We start from the raw sequence: 27154 nt of genomic DNA, 5'->3' as shown, positions 1-27154 counted from the left end.
GAAAAAAGAAAAGAAAGGAAGAGAGCAGCTAAACCAAAAAACAGATCCACTGATGATAACAAGCCCTAAAAACTATACTAAAAAGAAACAATGGACAGTCAGAACCCTAGGACAAATGGCAAAAGCAAAGCTATACAGAGAAAATCACACGAAGAAGCATACACATACACACTCACAAAAAGAAAGAAGAAAGTTTTATATATATATATATATATATATATATATATATATATATAAATTAAAAAAGGAAGAGAGCAACCAAATCAGTAAACAAATCTACCAATGATAATAAGCTGTAAATACTAAACTAAGATAAACATATAACCGGCAACAAATTAGATGCAGAAAGCAAACCCCAAGTCTACAGTTGCTCCCAAAGTCCACCACCTAAATATTGGGATGATTTGTTGTCCATTCAGGTATTCCACAGGTGCAGGGTACATCAAGGTGATTGTGGAGATTTAATCCACTGCTCCTGAGGCTGCTGGGAGAAATTTGCCTTTCTCTTCTTTGTTCACTTAGCTCCTGCGGTTCAGCTTTGGATTTGGTCCCGCCTCTGTGGGTAGGTCACCTGAGGGTGTCTTTTGGGAAGTCTGAGGTCTTCTGGCAGCATTCAGTCAGTGTTCTGTAGGAGTTGATCCACATGTAGATGTAGTTTTGATGTGTTTGTGGGGAGGACGGTGATCTCCACGTCTTACTCCTCCGCCATCTTGAAGGCACCCCCTCCATGTGAACTTTAAAATTGGCCTTTTCTTATGCCATGGAAGTGTGAAGAGGTTGTTTTATTACCATGTGAAATTTATAGATTAGTGAGAATTGATATTTTTACTCTTCCATTTATTTACTTTTTTTGTACCTTAACATTTTATTTACATGGCTCTTAAAAGATTTAAGTTTATTCCTAGGTATTTTTCTGTTTTGTTGCAGATGGAATCCTGGCTGGTTGTTTTGTATTTAATATGAAAGGGGCTGTTGGTTTCTGCATGTAAATTATAACACCTTACTGAATTCTATTTCTCTTGTGATTTTTCAGTTTATTCTAAATTGGGATTCTCAATTGCTAGTTTTTAAAATAATGGATAGAATTCTATCAAAAGAACTGGAATATCTTCATGATCATTTCACTGTTTCTTTGTAGAAGTAAAAGGCTAAATTATAGTTTTAAAAAAACAAGTAAACACATCAGAATGAAGGGAGTTATTTAATTTGATGATTTTAATGGCCATCGCTTTTATTTTTTAATTTTTTGTTTATTCTTTTTTTTTTTTTTTTTTTTTTTTGCGGTATGCGGGCCTCTCACTGTTGTGGCCTCTCCCATTGCGGAGCACAGTCTCCAGATGCACAGGCTCAGCGGCCATGGCTCACGGGCCCAGCCACTCCGTGGCATGTGGGATCTTCCCGGACTAGGGCACGAACCCGTGTCCCCTGCATCGGCAGGTGGACTCTCAGCCGCTGTGCCACCAGGGAAGCCCTGTTTATTCTTATTTATTTATTTATTTAATGTATTTGCCAGGGGTGGGGGGTGAGTTATTGCTTTTAAACATCCAGTTTCATTGAATGGCCCATGTATTAGAGGTAAGATCCTGGCCAGGCCTGGAGGTAAGGCCAGGCTGACATTGTCTCTTTGTACCTGTCTTTCTTTTTTAAACAGGATTTTCTTTTTGTTTTTTGTGTTTTTTGGCCACTTTGGGTCTTTGTTGCTGCACGCAGGCTTTCTCTCTAGTTGCGGTGAGCAGAGGCTACTCTTGGTTGCAGTGCACGGGCTTCTTATTGCGGTGGCTTGTTGCGGAGCATGGGCTCTAGGTGCTCAGGCTTCAGTAGTTGCAGCACGCGGGCTTCAGTAGTTGCAGCACGCAGGCTTCAGTAGTTGTGGCTCACGGGCTCTAGAGCGTAGGCTCAGTAGTTGTAGTGTACGGGCTTAGTTGCTGTGCGGCATGTGGGATCTTCCTGGACTGGGGGTTGAACCCGTGTCCCCTGCATTGGCAGGTGGAATCTTAACCACTGCACCACCAGGACAAGTCCCTGTACCTGTCTTCTAAAGATGAAGATGGTTCTGGGGTTGGCTTCAGTAGTAACTTTTTTTCGTTCTGGGGTTGGCTTCAGTAGTAACTTTTTTTTTTAGATTAGCTAAAAATGCTTTAATAGGGAACTGAACCATGAGAAATGGGAGTTTTGGCTTAATTTTAGTCTGAATAGTGGTAATTGAGCTAAAATAAAATAATACTTAAATAGTAAGAGAAAGAGTGAGAGGGGAAAATGATTTTAGATCCAGGAAAAAAAATGTTACATAACGTAATTCTACAGTTTTCAGTTTGAAAATTGACTATATAATTTACAGAGACTTTTGCCTCATGTTGTAGTTAATGTGGCCATATAAGGTGTTTACTGAAGCAGTGCTTCTGAAACTTTGCTGTGCATACTCATCACTCATTCTGATTCTGGGGGTCTGGAGTGGGCTCTGAGGTTCTATATTTCTAACAAGTAATCAGATGTTGCTGTTCCCAGACCATGCTTCAAGTAACCAGGTACTAAATCACCATGACTTTAATATGGTTATTTAGATAAGTTTAACTTTGTAAACTAAAAATCAAACAGGTCCCATTGATCAAATGCATCATTCTTTTTTTCTACTTCATCATTGGTTTCACTGCTTATTAGAATGTGCTGCTTTTACAGTCTCAATGTGATGTCCTGCTCACTGGTGTGTACCCTCTACTCCAGGGAGCACGGCACTCTGCCACCCCCATCCTCCCATCCAGGATTCAAATGTGTGACGCTTTTTATTCATGTGATTTCTCCAGACTGGTTGCTCTTCTTCCCTGTCTAGCACTTCCCATCCTTCGAGACCCAGTTCAAATCCTAGCTTTAGAACATCTTTTTCAGCTGCTTTAGCCCACTATGAACCGTGATTGTCTTCTACAGTCAGTATTTTACTTACATGTCTGTTTGTTTGTTTCCCTAGTTAGATTGTAGACTTTTTAAAGATAAGGTTTATCTTGGACATTTTGCATTCCCTTCATGACCTCTCCTCATGGATATCTAAAAAACACTTTGGACACAGTGTCTCTGAATCCATAATTTTTGCCTCTAAAAACCTGTTTCTATTCCTGTGTTCTTTGTATCAGTGAATACCAAAGAACTTAGGGTAAAGAGAAAATCCAGTCTTTCATCAAGTCCTGTTAATTTTATCTCCAAAGCATTTCTTAAATCTTTGCTTTTCTCTTCCTCCAATCTAGGCTTACATGGACTGACCCAGGAGATTATGAACTGATCTATCTGCATCCACTCTGGTGCCCCTTCTCACCACTGTAGTATAACTCAGGTCTATCATGTATGTTAGTGTCTGTTAGTGTCTCCAGAATTGTCTTTCATTATGTTCCCTTTCTCTGTTTACTCCATTTTGTAAACCTTATTTTATGGTATCCAGGGATATGCCCTTCTGTCTTTCTAACCCAGTCTTCCCTTTACACTTTTATCCCTTTTTATCCTTTAGAATAAAAGTCAAGATTCCCTTACTTGGGAAAGTATTTATTCCCTAATGCTTCCCTGGAACCAGAGAGGTTTTTGAAGGAAAAACAAAACAGCAACAGTCCTTTTATGGCATCTCTTTGCTTTCGGCATAAAGCAAGATCCCACTTGGTCTGGCCTCTGTCTGCATCTGTAAATTATTTATGTGTTATCTGTTGTTAAAATCCCTGATGTTTGAATTGATTTCTGTCTTCTAGTGGACCTCTATTAAAAACAAACAACAAACAAAACCAACCTACGGAAAACTACTTGTTAACAAAGCAGAAAGATATTGTTTGATTAGTCTGATCACCTTAAAACAGTAGGGCTTAACAGGGATAAAAATCAGTGTTAATTGGATATTACGGATTTATTTTTAATGATTCTCGGTTTTATTTAAAAAATAAAAAGCATGCATACAGTGAAATATAAAACTATGTCTTTAAATAGGTTTGCTATCATTTAAAAGTTAATAGACTAAAAAAAAGTTAATAGACTGTTTTAGCACTTTCAGGTTTATAGAAAAATTGAGTAGAAAAGCATTGTGTGCTTTTGTGTTATATCTAAAAAGTCATCAAACCCAAGCTTACCTAGATTTTCCCGTGTTATTTTCTAAGAGTTTTATAACTTTGCAGCTTACATTTAGGTTTGTGATCCATTTTGAGTTAATTTTTGAGTTAAAGTCTGTAGATTTCTTTTTTCTTTCGTACGTGGATGTCCATTTGTTGAAAAGGCTGATCTCTTCATTGAATTCCCTTTGCTCTTTTGTCAAAAGATTACTTGACTATGTGTGTGGGGGTTTACTTTTGGAATCTCTTCCATTGATCTGTTCTTTTACCAATACCACACTGTCTTGATTACTGTAGATTTATAGTAACTAGTGAAGTTGAATGGAGAGTGTCAGTCTTTTAACTTTGTTCGTCAGTTGTGTTGGTTATTCTGGATCTTTTGCCTTTCCATATAAACTTGAGAATTCACTTGTTGATATCCACAAAATAACTTGCTCAGACTTTAAATGGCATTGCACTGATCCTATAGATCAAGTCTGGAAGAACTGACACCTTGACAATACTGAGTTTTCCAACCCATATGTGGAATACTTCCATTTAATTTGGGTCTTTGAGTTCTTTCATCAGAGTTGTGTAATTTTCCTCATAGATTCTGTACATAATTAGATCTATACCTGTGTATTTCATTTTTTGAATACTTGTATGCAGAGCTGTGGATTGGGAGGGAGGGTTGTCTGTAAAGTTATATGCTGATTTTTAACTAGGCAGGGGTTGGCGCCCCTAACCCCATATTACAGTTGTTCAAGGGTCAGCTGTAATATGTACAACACAATATGATAACCAAAGCAAGAAGCTGGGAAAGAGGATAGTAGTGGAAACTTTAGGTATGAGAAAGAATAGCAGAATTTTGTGCTTTTGAGGAGATGAGACTGTCACCAAGTAAATGGACACCAAGAATAAGTATATAAAATAGTGTCCTGGGAGTCCCTGGCGGTCCAGTGGTAAGGACTCAGTGCTTTCACTGCTGTGGGCCTGGGTTCAATCCCTGGGGACTAATATCCCACAAGCCATGCAGCATGGCCAAAAATGAATAAATAAAAAAGTGTCTTGCCACATGGTTCATTCAAAGGTTCTTTAAATTTCAGCTTAAGCTTCCGTGGATAGCCTTTTCTCTCTAACCTGCTCTGAACTAGGTCATAGTTTTTCACCATTTCCCCACCTCTTATTCTTTCTCTTGGCACCCATTGTTTAATTGTGTTACTTTTTTTTTTTTTTTTTTTTTGCGGTCCGCGCGCCTCTCAGTGCTGTGGCCTCTCCCCCTGCGGAGCACAGGCTCTGGACGCGCAGGCTCAGCGGCCATGGCTCACGGGCCCAGCCGCTCCGCGGCATGCGGGATCCTCCCGGACCGGGGCATGAACCCGCGCCCCCTGCATCGGCAGGCGGAATCTCAACCACTGCACCACCAGGGAAGCCCCCATTGTGTTACTTTTATTCTTTACTTTTTATTTAAAAAATTTTTTTTTTTTTTTTTTTGGTGGTACGTGGGCCTCTCACTGCCGTGGCCTCTCCCGTTGCAGAGCACAGGCTCCAGACGCGCAGGCTCAGCGGCCATGGCTCACGGGCCCAGCCGCTCCGCGGCATGTGGGATCTTCCCGGACCGGGGCACGAACCCGTGTCCCCTGCATCGGCAGGCGGACTCTCAACCACTGCACCACCAGGGAAGCCCTATTCTTTACTTTTTAAAAAGTAATCATTTTCATAGCATTTATCACAGTTTGTAATTTTTTAAAACTTTGTTTAGTTTGCTTATTTACTACACAGTAAACTCCATGAAGAAAGGAACCATGTTTTTAAAAAATTTTAATTTAATTTATTTTCATACAACAGGTTCTTATTAGTTACCTATTTTATACATACTAGCATATATATGTCAGTCCCAGTCTCCCAGTTCATCCCACCCCCCACCCCCACTTTCCTCCCTTGGTGTCCATCTGTTTGTTCTCTGCATCTGTCTATTTCTGCTTTGCAAACCGAAGAAAGGAACCATGTTTTTGTATGCCCAGTGCCTAACATGTATTAAGATGCTCAGTCCTTACTTGTTGAGAAATGAATGAATATCTTTATAAACATACATATACACATGAGTATCAAGGAATGCAAAGTAAGAAAGTTATAAAAATCTATTATAGTCAGTCTTAAACTCTTCAGTAGAGTTGAAGGGTGTTTTCACCTAGATTTTGAAGGAAGTGATAGGCATGAGTTGAAGTTTTTGAAGGAATGTTCCAAATTTGGAGGAGGAAAAGAGTGGCAAGATTATTTGGGGAAATTAGTAAAATAATGTTGGCAAGAGTTGATAACTACTTTGTAGATTAGCAATGATTATATAAGTATGGAGAAAGCTACTAGATGCTGGGAAAAAAATTTTAAGAGTTAAGGGTAGGCAGATAGTATGGAATTCCAGAAAATGCAGAGAACAGGAATAATATGGTGACAGTAGTTAGAAAAGGATGTTTAGGCAGTGGTCTTGTAGTAAGACACCTAAGGCATGGACATAAGTGATGAAAGCAATTAGTGCTCCTCATTCTCTTTAGTTCTGCATTTCAGAGTTCCAGGTCCTGAGATGATAGGGAATTTGCAAGTTTTATAGGTTATTACAGTTGGATTTATTTGTAGTGAAATTTTCTTGTTCCACAGCTCTTGGATAAGCACAAGAATACAGAGAGCATGGTAGAGCTTCTGGACTTGTATCAGATGGAGGATGAAGCCTACAGCAGCCTTGCAGAAGCCACAACTGAACTCTATCAGTATTTACTACAGCCATTCCGAGACATGCGAGAACTTGCCATGCTACGAAGACAGCAGATCAAGGTATTTTTTTAAAAAATCTAAATAGTAACCTGCCTGTTTCATAGTTCTCAGTGTGGCTGGCTATACATTTTAATTATTAGAGGAGCTTTTATAAATGTAAATATCTGATCCATTGTCCCCAGAGATTCTAGTTTGGTAGTTTTGTGATACATAGAGCCTGAACACCTCATTTTAAAAGCATCTGAAAAGGCGACTTTGCTGAGTAGCCAGGGCTGAGAAAAGCCTAGAAAATTTGTAAATACATTGAGATTCTCATCTTTCCCCCTTTCCTGTGCTTTTTTTCCCCTCTCCATCTACTCCTGTCTCCCTTTTAATGTTTTGGGTATTATCTAGTCTTAGACTTATTTAGTAGCAGTTTTGAGAACATTTGTTTTGGGAAGACCTTGTTTTGAAAGTTACAAGGCATTAATGGTACAGCTTTAAAATTCATGACATTTACTTCTGTGTGTAAAATATATATTACTTTTTTTGAGGCAAGTGTTAAGGGTTTGGTTTTATAGCTGACCTCAAATCAATGTTGCTGTGTTTAATTCACATGGAAATATTGCTGAACTAGGATATTAAAACACTTTTTGTGTATTAATGCGTGAATTTGGAACATTATTTACGAAATTTATATCTGGGAAATTGCCACTTATTCTGAAAACTTTGTGCTTGGGGGCAAGAATGAGTAGTATAATATTTGAAAAACGATTACAAGGTAAAGCATGTTTGTCTTTTTCCCTTTACTAATGAGTCAAGATATGGAGCAATACAGACTGTCACATAATTGACACACTCTCCTTTATTAATACTTTCGAAAAATATTGGGTTGTTAAGTCAGTTTTATCATAAACTTGGCATTTTGGGTAAAATGGTAACTAGTAACTAAGAATTTTTAGACACTACACTTTCCTCCAATTAAAAAAAATGAACTATAGATATTTATCCATTGAAAACTTGACTGGAAGGCTAGGGATGAACTGGATGATATACATGGAGGCCCCATCTGCTTCTAAACTAAGCTGCAGTGTTTAGCTGAGATAATCTATATACAGCTTAACATTGATTATCAGAATCTATGTGAATTTTTGCTTTCATATTATATCATGGTTTGTATTGAGTATTAATATTAGCAAATGGATTGAACCTTCTTGTCAGGCTGTATTGTCCACTAGCATCAGTTATTACTCCATCTTTTTCCCCTGGGAAGCAGAGTATAGGTGAGGAGGAACAGACAACATATTTCTTAAACTGTTAACATTTTCAAAGGTAAAAATTGTATTTTACTGCATTGCCCCTCAAATGCCGCATCAACTATGATGATGAGCTAGTAAGAGAACGTGAACAAATTTGTGCCAAAAAATTCTACAACTTAGATGAAATGGATACGCTTCTTAGAGAAATACAAATTGTCAAAATAGAGTCAAGAAAAAATAGAAAAAATTTGGTAGCTCTATATTAACAAAGTTGAATTCATAATTTACAACCTTCTCACAAAGAAAACTCCAGGGCCAGGTAAAGGATCATTGGAGGATTTAAAAGAGGGAACACTTCCCAACTCATTTTTGAGGCCAGCATTATCCAAATCAAACGACATTATAGAAAAAAAGAAAACTACAGATAAACGTCCCTCATGAATGTAGATGCAGTAATTCTTAACATAATATTGAAAAATAGGATTCAATAATATACTGTGATTAGGGTTTATCTTAGAAAGGCAAGATTGGTTTAACATTACAAAAACTAATCAATGTAACTCACCATATTATTGATAAAGGAAAAAAATCAACATGTCTGGGTGCAGAAATGCACTTGATAAAAAGTTCATTGCCCATCCATGGTAAAATCTCAGCAACCTAGGAAGAGAAGGGAACTTCTTTGAGCTGATAAAGGGTATGTGTGGAAAGCCTATCTAACAGCATACATGATGGTGAATGACTGAATTCTTCCCCCACTAAGATTGGTAACTAGGTAAGATTGTCTGCTCCCACAACTTTTATTCAGTATTTCTCTGGAGTTTGTCGTCAGTTCAGTAAAGCAAAAAATAAAAAATAAAAGGCATATATAAATTAGAAAAAAAGTAGATTATTTGTTTGTAGATCATGTGATCACACATGTAAAAAAAATTAAGAATCTAAAAAAGCTACTGGAAATAATCTTTAAGTTTAGTTACAAGGTCAGTATTAAAGATTCAGTTGCATTTTCTATCTTCCAGAAATGAAGTTGAAATCAAAAATTTTTAAATGCCTTTTACATTAGCATCTCTGAACATGAAATGTTTACGGATAAATTTTATAAAATATATGAAAGGACTATATACTGAAAAATTATAAGACTTTGATGAGAAAAATAAAAGCATACCTAAATAAATGGGAGATAGACCATGTTAATAGATTGGAAGATAATCTATTAACAATAATCAATAACGTTTAGATGTCAGTTCTCAACTGATCTGTAGATTCAAATTAATATTCCAGTAGGGTGTTTTTTTTTTTTTTAAACTAACTAGCCAATTATAAAATAGCTAGAGAAATCCAGACATTGTGGTGATAGTATAGGATAGACATGTAAATGAATGGAACTAAACAGAATCCAGAAATAAACCTGTGGTTATATAGTCAATTAGTTTTCTACAAAGGTGACAAGGCAGTTCAGTGGGGGGAAAGAATAGTCTTATCAACAAATGGTGCTAGAAGTGGATACCCATATAGAAATAATGAAGTCCAGTCTTCCTTATCTTATACCATACACAAAAATTAATTTGAAATACATGTTAGACCCAAACATAAAGCTCATAGTATAAAACTTTTATAACAAAACTAGGAAGTTTTTACAATCTTTCAGAAGGAAAGACAAAGGTTTTTTAGATAGGATGCAGAAAACTTCAGCTAAAAAAAAATAAAATAAAATTGGACTTCACTAAAATTAAAAACTTTTGCTATTTTAAAGATTAAGAAAATGAGGAGGCCACACACTGAGAGAAAATAACTTGTAATACATCTGAAAGAGGAACTGTACAACTCAGTAAGACAAAACCCCAAAAATTTCAATATGAGCTAAATATTTAAAAAGACACAAAGAAATGGCTAATAATCACATGTGAAGATGCTCAACATACTCATCTAGGAAATCCAAATTGGTACCACAGTGAGATACTATTACACACCCATTGAAGTGAGTATAATGAAAAAATTCTGGCCCTCCCAAGGGCTAGTGAGGATGTAGAGTAAGTGGAATTTTCATACATTGCTAACAGAATTTTAAAGTGGTACAACCACTTTGGAAAGCAGTTTGGCACTTTCTTCAAAAGTTAAACATATATGGTTGATCTTTGAACAACCCTTGGGTGTGGTTCCAGGACCTGCCAATGATACCAAAATTTTCAGATGCTTAAGTCCCAAAGTGGCTTTCCAGATCGTGGTTCTCCATCCGTGGATTCAACCAACAGCAGATCTTGTAGCACTGTAATATTTATGGGGAAAAAAATCTGCACGTAAGTGGACTCATGCAGTTCAAATCCGTGTTGTTCAAGGGTCAACTGTACAATACCTTACAACTCAGCTGTTTGTCTCTTAGTTACTTACACAAGAGAAACGAAAACATCTGTTCACAAAAAAGACTTACATACCAGTGTTCATGCCAGCTGTATTCCCGGTAGCCCCAAACTGGGACAACCCAAATAACCATCGACAGGTGAATGGATAAACAAAATGTGGATAAAATGGATAAACAAAACCGTCCTGTATATGTGTGAAGGTATGGATGGCAAAGTAGTACAAGAATGTTTTGGAGGTGACGGAAATGTTTTGTATCATGATTGTAGTGGTTGTTTCTTGGGTGTATACAGCAATTAAAACTCATCAAATTGAGCACTTTAGATGGATTTACTTGAACACAGTGTATGTAAATTAAATCCTGATTAAATAGCTTATAAAAAACCGTGCTGAGCAAAAGATGCCAGACAAAGAGTATGTGCTGAGCAAAAGATCCCAGACGAACTGTGCCTCCATTTACATGGAATTCTAGAAGATTGTCCTAAACAGCTGTTGCCTGGGGTGGGGCCAGGGAGATCCACTGAGAGGAAGCGGATGTAACAGAATCCTTTGGGGAGATTGATGTGCTTCAAATCTTGATTATGGTGCCCGTTATCACGGGTATATATATTTGTCAAAATTTACACTTAAGGGCTTCCCTGGTGGCGCAGTGGTTGAGAGTCCGCCTGCCGATGCAGGGGACACGGGTTCATGCCCCGGTCCGGGAAGGTCCCACATGCAGCGGAGCGGCTGGGCCCATGAGCCATGGCCGCTGAGCCTGTGCGTCCTGAGCCCGTGCTCCGCAACGGGAGAGGCCCCAACAGTGAGAGGCCTGCGTACTGCAAAAAAAAAAAAAAAAAAAAAAAAAAATTTACACTTAAAACAGGTACATTTTGTTGTATGTAAATTATAACTCAGATGATTTTTTAAAAGAAAAATGAGCAGTATGTACAAGTTTATGTAGAGACACAAAATGAGGTGATCACCATTGCCTGAAGATACCTGGAAAAAGGGGGATGATCAAGCTTCACCACTGAAGAATAAGAATTCAGTAGGAAGTGAGTACATATGTCTGTATTGGAGATTGGAATTGAGAATATTCCAGATAGGTATATAAAAACAGGAATGGTATAGTGAACAGGCATAATACTAGGGCTTTTAGTCACAATAAGTTATTCAAACATTACTGAATCACCAACCCAGCACCATGAGTGGAGGCCAATAAGTGGCATGGCTGGGATTGAAACACGTTTGACTGCAAAGCCTGCTTATTTAGTTATACCACAGGGTGTGAATTGTTTGATATGCCTCAGTCTAAGGATTTGTAGGAGAGGAATGATGGTCAGGGGCTAGAGTGCTATCTCATCCTATGGAATTTGACCTTTAGCCTCTTTAAAATACACACCTCTTTCGGAAGCTCCCAGACTCTAATACGTTGGTTCTTAAAATGTGACCCCCAGACGAGGAGCATCAGTATCACCTAGAACCTTGTTAAGAATACAGATTCTTAGGCCTCACCTCAGATCTCCTTTGCTGAAACTCTAGGGAGAAGCTCAGCAATCTTTGTTTTAACAAGTCTTCCCGGTAATTCTGATATGAAGTTTGAGAACCACGTGTCGAATAAAATTTGAAACAGCTAAGGGATGGAGCACACTAAATTCAAAGTTACATTCTCTCTGGGCCCCAGTTTTTTCATCCATAAAATGAGATTTAAACTACATGATGCTTGGGAGATTCCCTGGTGGTCCGGTGGATAGGACTTTCACTGCCGGGGCCCAGGTTCAATCACTAGTCGGGGAACTAAGATCCTGCAAGCTGCGTGGCGTGACCAAAAAAAAAAGCTTAAATAAATAAATAAAAATAAATAAACTAGATGATCCTCTGTAGATTTTTAGGCCCAGTGTCTTAACGAGTCAGGGTTAGCAAGGTGACCTGCTGATAGTCTTCCTGGATTAACTATAAGCACTTCAGACACATTGTCCAACTTATTTCTAATGATTTGCTGAAAGTACATAAGCTAGAAACTAGAAGACACCCTCAGCTTTTCCCTCCCCTTTGTAGCCAGTCATGTCATTTTGCAATTCAGCTGTCTTCTAGTTGAAACTTGAATGTACTCTTTTTCCTCCACCCTTCCCCGGGACCAGGCAAATCTATAGGTGTCTTTGTGTGAAATAGAAAAAGTCACCCACCTCCACCCTTATTCCAGCAGACAGATGGGCATATGCAGCAGTATGCATGGCTTGGCAAACGCCCTGGTTTTGTGCAGGGTGCAATTTTTACACCACTGGACCACTATATACTCTGCCATGTACACTATGAAATATATAGTGCTACCACTATACATTAAGGTACTTATCTCTTACCTCAACTATTTTTTCCTTTGGTGTCCTTGTCTTTAGCTGTCTCTTACCTTCAAAAAATGCCTCATTTCACACTCTTACCTGGGAATAGTACACTTAATATTTGCTTTGAATGTAAAAATGCATGAAATAGATGATGCCAAGTCTAATCATGTCATTCTCTTAATCAAGAGTCACCTTCAGATGACTCCTGGGCCTGGAAAATTCACATTAAGGTCTCTACTACATCAGTATATTCACAAGTTTATCTTGGCATTTGTTTCACCTAAGAATTGGAATTTTTTTTAACTTACAATCCCAGCAAAGACAGAAGTAACACTTCAGCTTCTCATATAAAACCCAGTATCCAAGCTAGTGATGTACTTTATAATGAGCAGTTCCTTGCCAAGAAATTTGTGTTTATAAACTAGTCTCACTATCCTAGCTACCTAAACCGACACATTTTTTTCCATCTTAAAAACAGATACTGTTTTCTTTCTAGCCCTAAAATTGAAAACAGAGGTGTCATTGTTATTAGCACATGATCCAGCTGACCAATGCTGTACATCTTCAAATTTGCCAAGTTAGGAAGAGAACTCAGTATCCTAGCTTAATGTCTTAGGTACAGTAAACTGTAATCATGTTTTTAAACAGTTGGCTGCAGCATTAGCTACTGAGTTTCAGAAGTCAGTTAAAAAACCAGCATTTAAAAAGCATAGCATGTTTGTTTTCTGTATTTTTGAATATACATGTACAATGAAGGTAAAAATAATCGAACAACAAAGAACAGGTTATCGCCAAATAATTACCACCAGATTTTTAATATTATTTTTTCTCTTCAAAAAGATAATGCAAGGTTTCTCATTTCTGTAGTGTTTAACTATGCAAGTGAAAAGGGTTTCTATCTTCATGATCTGAGTTAAGATTTTTTAATTTTGAGCACTGCCTGTTTTGGTTATTACATTTCTGTTCCACAGTTGTGTCTGTTGGTCTGACCAGAAGATCAAATCAGTTATTTCAACAGAGGGAATTTTAAGAACCAGGTATAAAGTTGCTAACAAGGTAGATAAGAAGGCAACTCTTAAGATATCAGAGTTAATTGCAAAAGCAGCCACCACTCCTAGGATCGGGGGTTACAAAGGGAAGAGGTGGTAATTATTAAAGGATAGGTCCTGTGGAGCTGACCTCTGAGAAAGAAGACATTGCTCTTCTAGTGCTGGTGTGTCTGATCTCAGTGGAGAGGACCAGATCTCTGGGGATAGGGCACTGGTGGACAGCTGCTGGTTTGTCTTGGGCACACAAATGAGGTCAGTTCTGTGAAGGTTAAAAAACTGCAAACTCGATTCTGTTAACTCCTTCAAGAAGGTACTGCAGATGCTGGGATGAAGAAGCGAGTCTGGGATGATGATCACAGGAACAGCAAACAGGAAAGTCAAGTGATACAGATAGGAAGAAGCAAGTCTTCTCTTTCCTTCAACTCTGAAATCTCCTCCAGCCCTTTATGTTGGCAAAGGCTAAATGTGGTTTTCAGAGCCTGAACCCTAGCATCACAAGGCAGAAGGCTGAACTTCGGAGTTGATAGAATCTAAATACATTTTGACTTTCAAAGTCAGGGAAAAAACTTAGCTAACCTAGCTTATGGTCTTAGGTATAATAAACATACAAAGTTTAATCATGTCATTGAAAAGGACTTCCATCGTAACGTGCCGAGTAAGAATTTAAATTTTTGCTACAATTTATTAAATTTATCATAATATCAATTTATTAAATTTCTTTTTCATACTTGTGAACACTAATCTTTTGCTTTTTAACTTGTTTTAAAAATCAAAGGTAATCACAACAAATGAAAGCACAAAAACCTTGATGGTTTTATTACAGAAAACAAGTTTTCTAAAACCTTAAACGTAAACTGAAGTCTAAATATGCCACTTACTATTGCTGAGAAGCCCTCAGTGGTTTCCAGTTGCCTGTCATATGCAATACAAACTCCTCAGCCTCCTCATTGATCTAACCTACTTCTCTAGTGTTATCTCCCACTACCTTCATCTGTTTTACTTAAACTCCAGCTAGGCTGGACTGCTCTCTGTCCTTTACCATGCATTGAACTTACTTACTTACCTCAAGGCTTTTTTTCAGGTTACTTCTTACCTACAGCATCCCTTTTGGGTGGTTCTCTTTTCCCATATGGTCCCCATGTAACTGTCAAAATCCTACCCTTCCTTCAAAGCCCTCTGCAATTTATGGGCCTCAGTAAAGTTTGTCCTGATCTAAACAGCTAAATGTGTTCAAAGATTATGGTATCGTAAAATACTTTCCAGAAAAGGTTTTAATCAATTTATAGTTCCACCAGCAGTATATTATGTGTGCCTGTTTCACCATGACTTCACTAGCTCTCTTCCTACGATAAATGGTTTGTCACCCTGCCATCTAAAAACAGCTATCTTGTGTCTTCTCCCGTCTCCTCTACCAATTTATTTTTAACTGGATTCTTTTTCTTTTTTTAATTTTTATATTATTTTGGAGTATAGTTGATTTACAATGTTCTGTTACTTTCAGTTGTACAGCAAAGTGATTCAGTTATACATATACATAATTCTTGTTCAGATTCTTTTCATAACTGGGTTCTTTCTTCACAGGGGAAGACATAAGTTCTCCCTCTCAACCTGCTCTGTGATCTCCCATTAAAATAAAGCAAGAGTGCCTGCCCTTAAGCCTTATCCTCTTCTCCACCCTTTTCCCCTCTATTCACTCACACAAATTTCTCAAGAGTATTATACATGTGTCTGCATTTCTCTCCTCATTAAAAACATGTATGGAAGTGAATTTTTATTCACTCATTCAGGAAATATTGTAGATTACCTAGTTCATGCCCAGCAGTGTGCTAGTGAAAAGCAAGCAAGCAGAGATAAAAACCACTTGTGCATTCTCTGCCCTCACGGAACATTCAGAGCAGAAAGGAGGTGATATAAAATAATATAAAGTATGATTGTGATAAGACTTAAGAATGAAGGCTATTTTTTAGATTGAAGAGCTTATACTGCCTATAATGGTGAGTCAGGGATGACATCCATGAACCAGTAATTGAACTGAGGTCTGAAGATATGGTGGGAATTAATAGGCAAAAGGAATTTGCCTGTACTCCAGAACTGTTGTCTCCAAGTTCACGCTGTTAGGTCCATGGGTACTGGTTGTGTATCTACTTGATCCCTAAGCAGTGTTTGATAGTGTTGATTTCTCCTCCATTGAATCTTGCTACTTATATGATTACAATTCCTTACATGAACTCATTCACTCTCATTGCTTTAAATGTCTTCTAGTGTGTCAAGGGTACCCAAGCTTATATCTCTGGACATGACTTGCAAAGTTAAACTTAGTATGCAAAATGAAATCCTTGGCAATTCCATGTACATATTTTTTCCCAGTAACCCTAGGATCATTCTTGACCTCTTCCTCTACCTTGCCACTGTCCCCTTAACGTTGCTAATTAATTGTTCTGTGTGTGCTGAGCACTACAGTGAGTGCTCATATGTTTTTCCCTCTTTCTGGAAGACTTCATTTGCTTAAGGAGCAGTATATTGTTGCTTCAAGACTCAATCAACTGTTTTAAACTGTTCCTTTGATTTCTGTTTATTGTACTGTTTAGAGACTGTGACCTGCATTATTTCTACTTTTGAAATTCATTATAATTTTTTAGTGGTGTATGATAACTTACTTGATCAATTTTTTTTTAAGTGTGCCAGGGATGGCACATTTTTCTCTATAATATTTTTTCCCCGTCATCCTAACATGGTGGTGTTGTTTAGGTTTTAAGTTTCTTTCTCAGTATGTGGTAAAGCAGTACAGAGGGTCCATTGCTGTTCTTCTTGGACTGTAACTTTCTTCCATATTAACATACCGGTTTAGCACTTTTCTATATTTTAATATTGATATTGTTACTCTGTGACATTCACTTGGCATACCTCTGTCCATCATTTGATTTTCAACCTTCCTTTGTCCTTTTGTTTTAGTTGTGACTCTTATAAATAATACATAGCCAGTTTTTCTGTTACTTATATCCAGAGCCCTTCAGTAGGCAGATAGGCTGATTTTTATATATTGTCAATCTTATTTTATTTAGTTATGTCAATGATTAAATAAGCATTTTATTGGCACAAATAATTCTTAAACTGAAAATACAATTATCGTAAAGGAGGAAATAAATTTCTCATCCCAGCACTTGAAAATCATCAGTCTTAAACATTTTGTTATATGTCCTTTATATATAGAAAAGGGAAGGATGAAGAAGAAGATAGAGGAGGAAGGGGGAACAATTTCTGCATCAACTGTCTTCAACATTATTGTTAATTTAATTGTTTTGTAAATTGATAGCTTCTACTGCAGAGCAGGGAAAAACCAGTATTCTTTCTTTTAGTACCAAGCACAATGCCTGATACATAAATGTTCAGTAAATGTTAAAAGAGAGAGAGAAATGATCTTTTCCATTTTTCTTTTTTCTCTCTACAGATTTCTATAGAGAATGATTACCTGGGTCCCCGAAGAATTGAAAGTCTACAAAAAGAAGATGCTGACTGGCAGCGGAAAGCTCATATGGCTGTGCTGTCCATTCAAGATCTTACTGTCAAATATTTTGAAATAACAGCTAAAGCTCAAAAAGGTGAGTTTCCCAGTAGAATTATTTTTGTTAGGTATTTTCAAAATGGATGGAGGTATTTTCAAAAATGAGTGGTTTAAGTATTTTATGTTCGAAATAGTTATATAGAAAAGAATTAAAGACCACTCATAATCCTAGCGGTTAAAGAAGACTACTATTAACAACTTAAGGTATATCCTTTCAGTCTTTTCTAGACATATGTGTTTACATAGAGCCCACCTTTAAAAAAATTAAAAGTGATGGGTATTAGTATAGCATAATTCAATTCTGACAATAATCATTCACAGTTACAGACGTCATAGCTTAAAGTCCCAGTCACCAGCAAGACTCCCTGCCCTTCAGACACTACTTGCAAATTTGGGGTGTCCTTAGGCCATCTGTACGTCTAACCAACTGGCTACAAATTTGGGGTTCCTACAGCCCTTTTAGGTTCAAAAATTCACTCGCAGAACTCAGGAGAACACATACTTACCATTACAATTTGTAAAGGATACAAATCAAGCCAAATGAAGAGATACATCTGGCAAGGTCTGCCTGGCAAGGTCCATTCCTTCCAACTCCCTTCCATAGGAGGCCACAGAAATCGTTCCACCACTCCCTGAGAAGCAGTTTAAATTATTCATTATTTTAATAAGCTCTCTATTTGTATACCTGGCATTAAAGTCGTTATTCAGGTTATTCTTTCAGCAAATCCACGTTTCCTTAAAAGTTTCACTCGAAGCAATTGTGCTGAATGAGAATACTTTCCTCGATTCCTCAGCATCGTTTGGCATTGTCATTAAAAAAAACAAACAGTTTAATAGATGAAAAGTAGTACCATGTTTTTAAAATTTGCATTTCTTTGCTTATTACTGAGTGTTCATCTTTTTTGTTTTCATGTATTAATTGGTATTTGCATATCTTTCCTTTTTTCCCAGTTACTGTCTTCTGCCTATTTTTCTGTTGGGCTGTTTTCCCCCTATTGATCTATATAAGATCTCCTTGCATTCTCTATATATTAGAAGAGGAGTAAAATAGGCCTTTATTTCCTTCCTTATGCAAAGCCAGGTATAGCCCAATTTTACTGCTTAGCTTTTAAAAACATCTTAAATGGGCCCTTTTCTGACAGGTATATGTATGTTAGAACATTAAGGTTTTTTAAACAAATTTAACATGATTCCTTGTAAACACCAGGACTGTTGCCTTCAGAGCTTTTTTACGTATAATGATCCCATAGGGTGCTATTACATGGTGGTTATCCTGTTAATGTCATCAGTCATCTTAGCAAGAATCTATTCTTGCCAGCAGAGGGAGAGAAGAATCTGGGTGTTTTTTGTTTTTTTGCAGTACCGGGCCTCTCACTGTTGTGGCCTCTCCTGTTGCGGAGCACAGGCTCCGGACGCGCAGGCTCAGTGGCCGTGGCTCATGGGCGCAGCCGCTCCGCGGCATGTGGGATCTTCCTGGACCGGGGCAACGAGCCCGTGTCCCCTGCATTGGCAGGCGGACTCTCAACCACCGGGCCACTAGGGAAGCCCAAGAATCTGTTTTAGAGGTGTTCTAGGGGTATTCTGAGCATTCTGTATTCATAATTTTCTACATTATCTTCATATTCCTGAGCTGTTGGAAAATAACTCCAGGTGAAGTGAGCAGCAATTAGGCAGAAGAATACATTCTGTCTAAAGATGTTGGAAGACAAAGTATTGACTAGCTCTTGTGGTAGGTAACAACCTGAGACTGAATTAGGACAGGGAACTGCTCCACAGACACAGTCCTTAAGTGGGAAGCAAGAGATAAGGCTCCAGACTATTTTTGTTTATGCAGAATGTTTGACTATATGCTGTGATTACAAGTTCAGGTAAAAGTGATAGAAGCAGCAGACTAGGTATTTAAGCAACTTGGGTACTCATATAACTCTCCTTTTATAGGTGTGTAACCTTGGTCTTAAGTCACCAAGTTTCACATATCTATGTTGAAGGTGTTGATAATGCATACCATGCCTATTCTATAGGATTGCTGGGCAGATAAATAGAACACTTGGAAAAAGCACTTTGAAATTAACACAACATCGTACAAATATGAGTGATTGTGGTCACGTGTGCATGAGGGAGAGAAGAAACAAAATAGACCATGTATTTGATTAATATTGCCATGTGAAGTGAGAGAAGCATTTAAATATCTATTATTCTCTCATTAAATTTCCACAAGTCTTCCGAGGAGGTACTGTATTTCCTTATGTTTATTACTCAAGGGAATTTAGCCCAAGAACAGTTAAGTTTCTTCTGAAAGTTACATGTTGATGGGTAGAAGTGAGAATTTAACTCCAAGCTGTCTAACTCCAAACCCCCTGCTGTTATTTTTTCCCCTACAGTGCACTGCTGTACTGATCTTATGGTTGCATAAATATTATCATACATTTTTAAAAGATAGAGATTTAAGATGGCAGAATCATTTGCTATGTAAGCAACAGAAGTAGTTAGTATTTGTTAGAAACCCTAAAATAAAGGATCAGATCAATATTCAAATATGTTAGCATTTAAAGGCCAAAGAGAAACCAAAAGAACTATATTGAGAGGAGATTCTGAGTAAATAGATTGCTCATTTGTCATAAGAACTCAACAGATTTTTAAGACTAAATCAAGAAATGGTGACGTTCTTGAATAGAGGTAACTACCCAGGAGCAGGTTCCAAGTTGGTTGCATTTAGGCATTGGGACTAAGGGTGAGGGGAGAGCTGAGCATGAGAAACTGCTCTTTTCCACTATCAGCCTCTCTGTACAGTTTTAATTTTCAAGTATGTACTCGTATTATTGTCAAAAAATTAAAATTGAGGCAAATGTTACTGAGATACTTCTTGCAAAGAGGGTTATGATATAGTAGCATTACAAAAGTATTAATCACTTACCTGTGAACGTATTAAAGAAACTACTAGAGAATGTACACTAATCTAAAGACTACATTAGGTACTGCGTAATCAGATTGCCTGACTCTTTTATGATAGTTAAAGCATGTCTGACCTATTAGGCATAAGGATCATAGGATGGTTGGGTTCATTTGTATAAGGACCCAAGATGAGCCAGCACCATGCTATTATCAGTGATAAACTTCTTTAACTGGAAGATACTAGGTGTTTGATTGTCAGGAAATGTTTCTTGAATGAGGCCTCTATTGTGGCAAACTAAAAAGTTCTTCCTTTTTCTGTGTGGTGGCAAGGAGAAGTTGGGTGTCTTCTTTGGGGCTTAGTTAGTTAAGCCCAGCACTAACTGATTCTGCTCCAGCACTAACCTTAGCAGAATCAGCTCCATGCTAATGTCTAGGATTTATTTCATCCTACCATTATCATTAAAATACGTTTGGAGAACTCAAAAGTAGATGAATTTAAATAATTTTTAAATACCCTTTAATAGTTATGGTTCTGATTTCAACTAACATACCTAGGAAAAAGTATAAACCGTGACAGAATAAAGTTTTATAGAAACTTAGAACTTTAATAACACTGGACAATGTGAAAAGAGTATTTTTTTAAGTAAGTTTTAAAATTAACCTGAAAGCTCAGTTTCATCTTCAGAAAGTTATTTCTGAGAATGACTATTTAAAATTCTTATTGGAGACATTAGAGAGAATCTAACATACTGTTGAATTATATTTTAGAGCTTTTATAGGTAGTTTATCATGAGGGTAGCATTTGTGTGTTTATCTTTGAGTGTGTGATCAGTGGAATCTAAGACTTTCAATTCTTTAGTATCAAGTTGTTTCATGTCTTAATGTCTCAATGTCTTTTTAAAAATTATCAATAGCTGTATATGATCGAATGCGAGCAGATCAGAAGAAATTTGGTAAAGCATCATGGGCAGCAGCTGCTGAACGTATGGAAAAACTCCAGTATGCAGTTTCTAAGGAGACTCTGCAGATGATGAGAGCTAAAGAGATATGTTTGGAACAGAGGAAACATGCACTAAAAGAAGAGGTAACAGGGCTTCCCTGGTGGCGCAGTGGTTGGGAGTCCGCCTGCTGATGCAGGGGACACGGGTTCGTGCCCCGGTCCGGGAGGATGCCACATGCCACGGAGCGGCTGGGCCCGTGAGCCATGGCCGCTGAGTCTGCACGTCCGGAGCCTGTGCTCTGCAGCGGGAGAGGCCACAACAGTGAGAGGCCTGCATACTGCGGGGGGAAAAAAAAAAAAAGAAGAGGTAACAAAAGCCGTGAGAAAAATATATTTAAAAAAAATTTTTTAATAAGATGTGCTATTTGACTTTTTTTTGGTATAAGACTTAAATTTTTCTGACTCTACAGGCAGTTGTTAATTTTGCAGTACCTCCATGAGATGATAACTTTCACAATGGAGCCTCTGATAGAAGAGTTAGAGTTATGGCATTTTCACAGCATGCCAGCATGACTGTAGGCAGCAACTGTTAAAAGAAAAAGGAGCACTCATTTCCTATCTCCCCTTTGGTCCTCCCCACACCTAGGCAACTATTTTCTGTCTCTATAGATTTGCTATTCTCGACATTTCATATAAATGGAATCATAAAAGATGTGATTTTTTTAAATGCTTTTTCCCCCACGTAGTGTCATGTTTTCAAGGTGCATCCATATTGTAGCATGCATCATTACTTAATTTACTTTCTTTGGCCAAATGATACACCACATTTTGTGCATTCACCAGTTGATGAACTTTGGGGTTCTTTCTACTTTTGGAGCTGCTATGAACATCCATGTGCAAGGTTTTCATTTATCTTGGCGTGAAATGCTATTTAACCTATTGAGGAACTATCAGACTGTTTACCAAAGCAGCTGTACTATTTACATTCCCACCAGCAGTGTACAAAGGATAGAATTTCTCCACATCTTTCTTTACGTTACACTAAACAGTCTTTTATATATATATAATATATATATATTGTATATATATATATAATAATAGCCATCCTGGTGGGTGTGAAGTGGTATCTCGTGGCTTTGATTTGCCTTTCTCTGATGGCATTTATGTCCAGTATCTTTCCATGTGCTTATTGGCCACTTATATATTTTCTTTGGAGAAGTGTCTATTCAGGTCATTTGCCCATTAAAAAATTTTTTGTGTGTGGGGGAGCTGTGCTGCTAGGCTTGCGGGATCCACTGGACTGCCGGAAAACTCCCTAAAATTGGGTTTTTTAAATCACTGAATTGAAAGAGTTCTTTACATATTCCAGATACAAGTCTTATCAAATATATGATTTGCAAATATTTGTTCCCATTCTGTGGCTTGACCACATTGACTTCTAAATACATTGAGTATGTATTTGTGCAAGTTGTATATTCTCTAGAGAAGAACAAAATGTCATCACTGCTTTTATTAATACAGCTTTATGTAAACTATATTCTGTGAATGTGCATATGCATGTCTAACTCTTGTTTAAAAAATAGTGTATGAGGTAATCTGTAATATTTTAAGGGTACGATCTAGAAAAATCCTTTTGTTAATGGATTTTAAATTATGGATTTAGATTTGTTAATGGATTTATTTTTCCCTTACATTTTCTGATTTGCTACTATTGTTAAAGGAAAAATTAGAACATGTTCTGAACTTTTCCACACTATTCAGAATTTCTTCACAGATTTCAGCTCCATCTCTCCTTCACCTGAGGCATTTCCACTCTAATCTTCTTTTCTAGTTAGCTTTCTCCTTTATGTTACTAGGTAGCTGGAATTTTCTTAAGGTCTTGAACTTTAAAACTTGATATGCTAGCATTTTATTGACTGAAATAGAGTGCCACTGTCTTCATCAGATTGACTAGTTTTATTCTAACCAGGATGAATTGTAATGACAACATAGGGTGCCTAAAAGAGCTGCTGAGGTAAGATTTATAACTATGTGCTATTGCAAGAACATTTCTTACTGGAATTGGTCTCCTATGGTAGAGGAAGGGTGAGGCTGAAATGGGCCAGGGAGTCTGGCATGTTTATCTGTGGGGTCATTTTCCCTGGGGTTATCCTTAATAGTACCTTAGTAGTCTGTTTTTGAATGTTCTCGATTGTGTTTGAATTCTTCAGAGGGTTTGGTAAAGCTGTCAGTTAGTCATTCTTGCCAGGTTTATGCCTGTTGAGTGATACAGTATATGCATATTGTGCTTTTTGTGTGTATCTGTGATGATGGCTGCGCTAGTTTCATTAGCATTAATTTAACGTGACCACATGACTCAGGAGAAACAGACCAAATGTGGTTTATTAAGCCCATCCCAAACAAATCCCTTGCTTTATAGTACAGTACAACTCTGTGGTTTAAATTATGGGGAGACTTTTGTTCTTTAAAAAAAATGTTGATACGTCACATCTCCTTAGGTTATTTTAAAAACAAAAACATTTTCCTGATGTGACAGTGGTATTTGCCATGGTATAATGCTAAACATCAAACAGTCTTCTAAAGTAACACTGCAACATTAAATATCACCCAGGCAAGCAAAATTACATTTGACTTAAAAATTTTTTAACCACACTTAGGAGTAAGTACTATTCCTTTTTAACCGAGTCTTGATTATCGTCATTCTCACCTCTTTTAAGTCACAGACTCTTGTCCCTTTATGAATTTGAAAGCTAGGAACACTGTACTCAGAGAAAAATATACATGTTCACACAGCTTTATACACAAATTTAGTAGGTTCTTAAATTATCTGTACACGAGCCTCTGATCCCACATCGTCTGCTGGTGTTCAGTTGCTTCATGGATTTATCCTGTCTGATTAGTTAGTATTCATTTCTAATCATAGCTTAATTTCTTGTTCTCTCAAACTAGATATGTTCTTATTTTTATTTTCAATGCAGATGCAGAGTTTGCAGGGCGGTACAGAAGCCATCGCTCAGTTGGATCAATTAGAAGCTGATTATTATGATCTGCAACTTCAGTTGTATGAAGTGCAGTTTGAAATCTTAAAGTGTGAAGAGTTACTGTTGACAGCACAACTGGAAAGCATCAAAAGACTTATATCGGGTATGATGTGTGTCTAATACGTAAGTCCACAAAAAGACATTTGAATGAATGATGGAATTTCCCCATGTATTTGTTTGCATACATAGGGAAAATGTACATGGACACCAGTTTTATTTCTTCTGTTGAGGCTAAGAAGACTTAATGTAAAGTCAAACAAGTGATTTAGTAGATGTAGCAGTGCAACTATGTTATTCCTTCCTACTTACTTTGTAAGTAACTTGCTTTGTTGCTTCAGCCAGAATCTGTATTCTCAAATTTTTTTATTTGGGAGACAAGGTTCTTGGCATTTTGCATTGAGCACTTAACTATGTGCCAGACACTGGCATACACATTCCCCCAAAGAGGTATATTTCCTAATCACTATTTTACAAAGGGGTAATGGCTTTGCCTGAGGTTATAGAATCAGTGAGTGGATCAGAGCCCTGTTCTGTCTGGCTCCATAGCCCATGCTCTTAACCACTACCCCTTGTTGCTGTTTTGTAACAGAAAAGAGAGATGAAGTGGTATACTATGACACTTACGAAAGCATGGAGGCCATGCTGGAGAAGGAAGAGATGGCAGTGTCTGTGCATTTACAGAGAGAAGAGCTACAGAAACTTCAGCAGAAAGCACGCCAGCTGGAGGCAAGACGTGGACGGGTTTCAGCCAAGAAAGCATACCTCAGAAATAAAAAGGTATAATAGGTTACATATTAATTGAATATAACCTTAATTTTACATCTTGCTTTTATTCCATTAAGTAATCTTTTATTTATTTATTTATTTTTCCATCACTTAATCTTTGACCCATATCCAATAATTCTAATGCAATTTGTCACTAATATACATACCTTTTAAAACTAAGAGTTATATCTTCTCAATACTTGGGCCATTATATTGACATTATATGGCTGTCTGAGCATTACCCTCTTAAACACATTAGAACAGCCAGTGGTGATATGCTGTTTGCCTCAGCCACCCAAAGGTGACTCTGATCATGACTACAGGATTCCACGTAATGCAATTCCCGGCTCCTTTTTATTTTAAGGAGGCCAGGGATGCTCTACAATTAAGTTGACTGGTTCTGACCTCAGTCTTCAAGGAAATCTTTATTTATATATAAAAGTGTGTACCAGTTTAATCTATATTCGTCACTCTTCATTCTTATATTGAACTAAATCTGAGGTAGGGAAACTCAGCCCTGTAGATTCTGCCCATTTACACCGCAGCCTCTGGTCTGCTGTGACCTATCACGGCACACAGCCAAGGGTCTCTGAATGGTCTTACCCCCTGTCCTCCCCTTTCCCTGCTCCCAGACCCCCAAATCCAATGGCTTAGGTGACAGAACTGCAGAGGGAAGGAGGAATGACAAAAGAAGGCTGGAAAGAGAAGAACTTAGAAACACTGTTCTGAGAAGAAAGATCGATCATACTTTACCAAAGATCAGAATGACTCTCTTTGTAACAGCACCCTACATTCCTTGTGGTCTGCATGTCAGCATCCCCAGGGTCACAGGCTCTGTGGTTAATCTGGCACCCACAATAGAATTTCATACCCAGGGGTAGTTCTCTGGCTATAAGTAAATCATGCCCTGCTTCTCCTCTTGAAAGAACAAAGACGGTCTCTGGCTGTGCCATGAGGACTTGAGGTCTATGCTTTGTGATTAAACTTTTCAAGAAGAATAATAGAAATAACATTGTTCTTTATGTATGTTATCTTCTTTTATTCTCCCAGTAGCCAAAAAGCATTCTGATACTTGATTTGGTGGCAAACCCAGACGTGAACATTTCTTGGTCCTACTTACTTTGACTGTTCTTCTGTTTTCACTGCAAAAACCTCAGTAATACTTAACTATGGGGTGTTGTGTCAGATCCTGCTGGAGTTACTGGGCAGTAGATGGTGTATGCAACACATCATCTTTCTAAAATTAAAAAAAAAAATTAATTTTGAAACACATCTGAGTTCTGTTCTTGATAAGGAATTGTAGACTTGTATCCTCATTTTATAACCAAAGGAACTAAGGCTTCCAGTCGTTAAATAAATTACCTAAGGAAAAGCAGCTAGTATGGGTCAAAGCAGGATACTATCCTAGGTCTGTGTGACTTGGAAGCCTGAGCCATTATATCACTATATCATGCCACTTCTCCCCCTTGGAGACTGCCTTGGACAGGTTCAATCTGTGATCAATACTTGTTAGGCAGTAGAGTCAACGCAGTGTGGGTAAAGATAGGAAGGAGATAAAAGAGCTGCTTTAAAATACAGCTTCCTGGCCTGAAAGGTTGTTCATGTATGACTTAACGAGGTTATAAGAGTAATCTTTTGGTATAGCTTTGAGAGTGTTAGAAACTGTTTATCTGGAGGACTTCTCCAGAAGGACCCAGAGAAAATGAAGACTTAGCATGGTGCCACGAGGAAGTTGCCAGATGATAGGGTATGTGTCAAGAGCACATATCTCTTAATATTATTTTCATGTAAATCTGTAGCATGCTATTATTGTACTTTCTAGTCTTTAAGGTCTCTTTTTTAGCTCTGAAGTCTATGATCAGAAGATTCAGATTTCATGATATTGTTTAAACCAATCCGGGCAAAATCATGTTCTTTAATTCGTCAGAAAGCACTTAAGATTAAGAAACAGTTTAAGTCAAGAGTTATGTGTCCTTTTTTTGCTCAGACTAGTTTAAAGAGTACAATAATACTTAGAATCTTCTGGCCACAGTCTTCAGATTTGAAAGACTTTTGAGACTATCTAGGTACACCCCCCTTCCACTCTACCGTGCCCCATTCCTTCCCTTCCAAAAAAAGGGAGAAATCAGGAATTCTACAGATGTTAAGTAGTTTAATAAAA

General features: G+C 37.6%; 1 protein-coding gene across 1 annotated transcript in view; it reads left to right on the top strand.

Annotated features, from left to right (window-relative positions):
* JMY (junction mediating and regulatory protein, p53 cofactor) overlaps positions 1-27154 on the top strand; it is a 73671-nt gene that overhangs the window by 23205 nt on the left and 23312 nt on the right. The window contains exons 2-6 of the mRNA XM_032627739.1: positions 6711-6884; positions 17242-17392; positions 21162-21331; positions 24166-24331; positions 24818-25005. Of these exons, the coding sequence (XP_032483630.1) occupies positions 6711-6884; positions 17242-17392; positions 21162-21331; positions 24166-24331; positions 24818-25005 (849 nt within the window). The remainder of the gene's footprint in view (positions 1-6710; positions 6885-17241; positions 17393-21161; positions 21332-24165; positions 24332-24817; positions 25006-27154) is intronic.

The sequence above is a fragment of the Phocoena sinus genome, chromosome 3 (genome assembly GCF_008692025.1).
Source record: "Phocoena sinus isolate mPhoSin1 chromosome 3, mPhoSin1.pri, whole genome shotgun sequence".
NCBI classification, from domain to species: Eukaryota; Metazoa; Chordata; class Mammalia; order Artiodactyla; family Phocoenidae; genus Phocoena; species Phocoena sinus.
This window is presented reverse-complemented; position numbering and strand designations above follow the sequence as displayed.